We start from the raw sequence: 4,653 nt of genomic DNA, 5'->3' as shown, positions 1-4,653 counted from the left end.
AAGAGGTGTGTGTGGATTTTTTTTTCTCCCTTCCTAAAATTAAACCTGAAAATGAGGAATGGACACGTACATCTCAATTATAAATCTACTGTGCATGGTAGGTAGTGAAATTTACAACATTGTAACTGAACAGTCTTTCTGTTAATTCTTTTCAGTTCTAAAAAGGATGATGTTACCAGTTTTAGGCACCTCTTACTATACTGCCTCCCCTTACAGGTTTAGTTTCTCAGCTCAGCATACAGATCTAGGGAGCTATTGTAAAGGTTTAACTGGACTCAGGACTTTGGTATTCCCTCTTTGATGCTTCAGACATTGAAAATACAGCTGCCAGTGGACAAGCTACCAGAGGCACCTGTAGTGGATGGAGAAATGGGAGAATAATGCTAGGGCTTCTTTAGGGCTTTCTTGGTGTAGCTCCATGCGTTTAGCAGTGATATATGAGGAACTAACCAGACCTTGCTACTTGGGCTGATTGTCTAGATAACTTTTCAGCTTGGTTCAGCCCTGCATGTATGCTTTTTTCTACAATTGGGGTCTCTATTTAGGAAGGAAGAAAAGCTAAAATTACACACATGGCAAACATGCTTAATCTATTTCTGGTGGTGTAGCACTTGTTCAGTTGATCAAAATAAGTGAAAACCCTAGCGCAGTAGTCCTCAAGCTTTTTGGATTTAAGACAGCCCTTGGAAAATACCAGCTCTTAGCTTTTGCTTGGTGGTTTGTTTTGTTTTGTTTTGTTTTTTAACTACATAAAAATTAGAGCAATTCTGTTACAGAGAACTCAAAGACCACGATAAGTCAAAATATTTCAAATAGAAATCCACATCATCCAAAATGATGTGGATTTTTTGGATGAATCATGTGATTAACTTGTGAATCATGTAGGTGTCTACACACCTAACAGTGGTATTATTGAACAACACTCTGTAACACCCTTAAGGATTTTATAGTGCTCTGGTTGAGAATCATTGTCCTGTAGGCTCGGAGACTGCTCTTGTAATACAAAATCGAAATCTTGAACGATGTCACAACAAGCAAATAGCATCATTGCTTTAAAATTGACAAGTACTTTACAGACCATGCGGACAGTGCTTCAGAGAATCACTAGTGGTTTGCACTGACATCACTGCTAACTTTCTATGGCAGTGGTTCAACCCAGGTCAATAGTAACCGTCTGGTTACTAATTGATTATTTGATAGTTTGTTGAAAATGCATAGTCTTACAGTCATTAGGTTGAGTGGCTTTTCCCTCCTTCAATTAATGTGGTAATAAAATAACAGAAATAAGTTTATTTAAACAAATATGTCTCCCCTCCCCCAGTTTTAACACCAGCTCATTCAAACTAGCAATCTAAATAAAAATAGAGCAACTCTGCATGTAGAAAAGTCAGAAAACCATTTCCTAAATAAAAGTTGCTTACATTGAGACACTACCAGAGGTAACTGTTAACTGAGCAATTGGCAGTCTTTACCACCAGGGACGAAGTGCTGCAGAATTGGACAAGATTGGGTATATTTTGCACCAAGTTAAAGAACATCATGTAATACTTTATCAACTTTTGGTCACTCCTAGAAGGACAAAACAAAGCTATATTTCTGACATCTAAATTCTAGTAAACCAGGGTTCCTGTAGTCTGACTAGTAATGATTTTCAGCTTCTGATTTCCAGTTATCCTCTGTGGGGCTGTAATAGGCCAGGTATTTCTCTTGGGGGAGAAGTTTACCTACAAAGATTACTTGATTAAAAGACACTTAAAAATAAATTGGTAGGGAAGTGTGAGAGAGCCATATTAGAACTTCTTATGAGGAGAAAAAAATCATTAAAAGTATGGGTTGAATATTTAGTATTATGTGAATTAGAGTGGTTTATATGAGATTATAATCCAGGATTATTTACCTGCAATTTACTAGTAGAACCTATGACAATCCTTTAATAAAAAAAAAAAAAAAAAAAAAAAATCAAGGTTCAGTATTTTTCTATAGTTCAGTGTCCTTATGGATCACATGTATTTTGAAGCTTGTTTATATAATATTAAATGTTGCTTGATTTGTACATGCTAAACAAAATTCAATGCTAGTAGTTAATTCAGTGTTCATATCTGATTTCCAAACCAAACCATTTTTTCAAAAAACACTCCAGTAGAGGAAACGTTTGAGTTAAGTGGTTGACTGTATGTTAAAAACAAACAGACAAAATACCACATTTTGGTCAAATCTTAATTTTATACAGACTTGAAAGGATCATATGCAGCTTCTCTTGTTGGAGGTATTGGGAGTTAATGTTAAAGCATCAGTTTGTAAACTTTGTTAGGATGGGTGGCATGTAAATTGAATAAATAAAACTAAATGTGTCTTAATTTCTAGCGTGGCAATTTCTAAATTGGGAGGAGTTTCTATTGGGAATACGGAGCATTTCCTAAGCTTTTGCAAGTTGAGCCCCTTCTTCAAAAACATGAAATGAATCATACCTTCACCCTTCCCATTTGTTAGGCTTATGCAAAATGAGCTGTTACTCAGTTTGTCTAGACAGTCCTATTTTGTCCTTATATACTGTGTACAGTTAGAATTAGAAATTTATATTTGAACTAAGCTTGTACCCAAGCCAACACACGCATAATATGTCCATCGGGCTTCTCACAAGCTGTGGAAGACCATGTTGTATTGTCTACAATTTGTAGTCCCTTCAAAGTTTTCTTCTCAACTGTGAGTGTTAACCTTAAATGAAAGCTGACACCAGAAAATAACTGATCCTCTATGTTTCCTTCATTCTCTTGCTTCTCCATAAAGGGATTTGCCATACACTTTAAGAAATACTTCATTTTTTTTAAATACTATGTGCTCAGTATCAGTGGTGTTACTTGTAGTTTAAGCTGATATTCACAAGTATTAAAAATCCTTTAACCCTAGATCTGAGGACTACCTGAATGAAATACAGACAGATGAATGGGAAGCATACGTGCTGATTTAAGGCTTAAATGGATGTGAGTTCTGTTAATAGTCTATCAGTGTGTCAACAGCTGAAAGATAACAAACTGTTGTTTAAATTTGATTTTATGCCATTAATGTTTCTAGGTAATTTTAAGACATGGGCTTGAAACTGAAATCTAAATCTCTGTGTAAAAGCAGGTAGCTGTTCTTGTGAATTAAGTTAGACTGACCTTTCTTTAGATAGCAGGCTTCAGAATCTCTATTGGAGAGAACTTGTTTTTAAATAGACCAGTTAGGACAAATTAACAGACTGAATAATCAACTGATTGGTCTTGTGCTGAAAATGAGGAGCTCTCTAAGTTTTGACCGTATAAATTAGCTGTCTGCATTAAAGGAAGGAAAACGAACATGTTTGAGTGATGTCCAGTAATCTCTACAGTTATCTTTCTGGAACTAACTTGCTGAGGACTTTCCACTAACTGCTTTTCTTTATCTTTAGTATTGCATTTTTTTAAACGTACATTTGCCTGCTGTCATTCATTCTCCTTTTCCCACCACTTCTGTGTTTTATCTTGCTTCCAGTTTTTTGGGACAGTATGTTCTTTTTGCCCCATAGGGCACTTACACATGCTCTGGGAGGCATGGCGGGGGCAGGTGATGCTCTTATTCAAAGTGTCGCCATGTTGAAAAATGGCGGCGGGGCACTTTGAACTAAAGCTTGTTGAACAAGCTTTAGTTCAAAGCGCCCCACCACCATTTTTCAGTGCAGGGATGCTGATGCACATGACGCTAGAGGCTGCTGAAGCATGTTAATTTCCACGCTCCAGAAGACTCGCTCCAGTGCACTGGAATGCTCCCTGCACGTGCATAGAACAAGAAGGTCTTAATCTGTTGGAGTTCTCCAAGTTCTGCTGTATTGCATTCACTAGACATGAAGTTCTTAAATCCATGTTGGTAGAATTCTTTCTTGAAGCAAATAGGAACACAGCTGGACAAGTGTGACCTGTAACAACAACTTTTTGTTTAAGTAAAAGGTCCCTTTTTTAAAAGCCCCAATCCTTGGGGCTCTTTTGCTTCAGACTCTATTTGGTATAATTCCCTTCTAAGACTGCCCTAGCTGTGCCTTTTGGGTTATAATTATTGCCTACAGCTACTCCCATAGCCATGCCCATGCTAAGCCAACACTGGGTGCTTTGGGCCCCCAAACCCTCTTCTGGGCTTTGGCCTTCCGGGCTTTGGCCCTCTTTCTCTGCCTGAGCCACCTCTGCCCACATCCACTGCCTCAGACTCTGAGCCCCAGCTCCATACATCCCTGTCTCAAAGGAGCGCCCCTGGTACCCTGCTCTGCGGCCTCCAGAGCACTTGGTCCTCCGGTGTTACATACAGAAAAGAGAAGTAGTACACAATTTTAACCCTCTGGTTGCAACTCATCCAAATCCCCTCAGGGCTATAAGAGTTGCAACAGTCACCCAGGATACCTCTTTCCCTGACAGCTAGCTCTGTTCCCAGCTCCTTCCCCTGCAGCCTCCTGGCATAGACTGCCAGCCCCAGCTCGGAGACTGGGCTTGTATACAGCTATGTCCTATCCCTTCCAGTCACCTAAATGCTGCCTTTAAAGATGGGCTCAGGGTTTCTGTTTGGCCTAAGGACGTTTCTGGAATCTCTTGCCCTGCAGCCCTCCATTGCTGCTTAGTAGTCCCAGGCCTCAAGGTTTGGATTCCTGCT

At 39.1% G+C, this 4,653-nt stretch overlaps 1 protein-coding gene across 4 annotated transcripts in view; it reads left to right on the top strand.

The window, feature by feature from the left end:
• The first annotated feature begins 8 nt into the window (after positions 1-8).
• The window catches only part of TOP2B (DNA topoisomerase II beta), an 88,771-nt gene continuing 84,126 nt past the window's right edge, over positions 9-4,653 (top strand). For 2 of the 4 annotated variants that reach the window (XM_025201013.1, XM_025201014.1), the window contains exon 1: positions 2,961-2,981. In XM_025201013.1, the coding sequence (XP_025056798.1) occupies positions 2,976-2,981 (6 nt within the window). In that variant the 5' untranslated portion in view covers positions 2,961-2,975. Of the gene's footprint in view, positions 98-2,907; positions 2,982-4,653 lie in introns of those variants that run through there. The other 2 variants (XM_025201015.1, XM_025201018.1) reach the window with 2 other exon arrangements.

The sequence above is a fragment of the Alligator sinensis genome, unplaced genomic scaffold (assembly GCF_000455745.1).
Source record: "Alligator sinensis unplaced genomic scaffold, ASM45574v1 scaffold299_1, whole genome shotgun sequence".
Taxonomy (NCBI): Eukaryota; Metazoa; Chordata; order Crocodylia; family Alligatoridae; genus Alligator; species Alligator sinensis.
The sequence above is the reverse complement of the archived record's forward strand: the minus strand, read 5'-3'. Positions and strand labels throughout refer to the sequence as shown.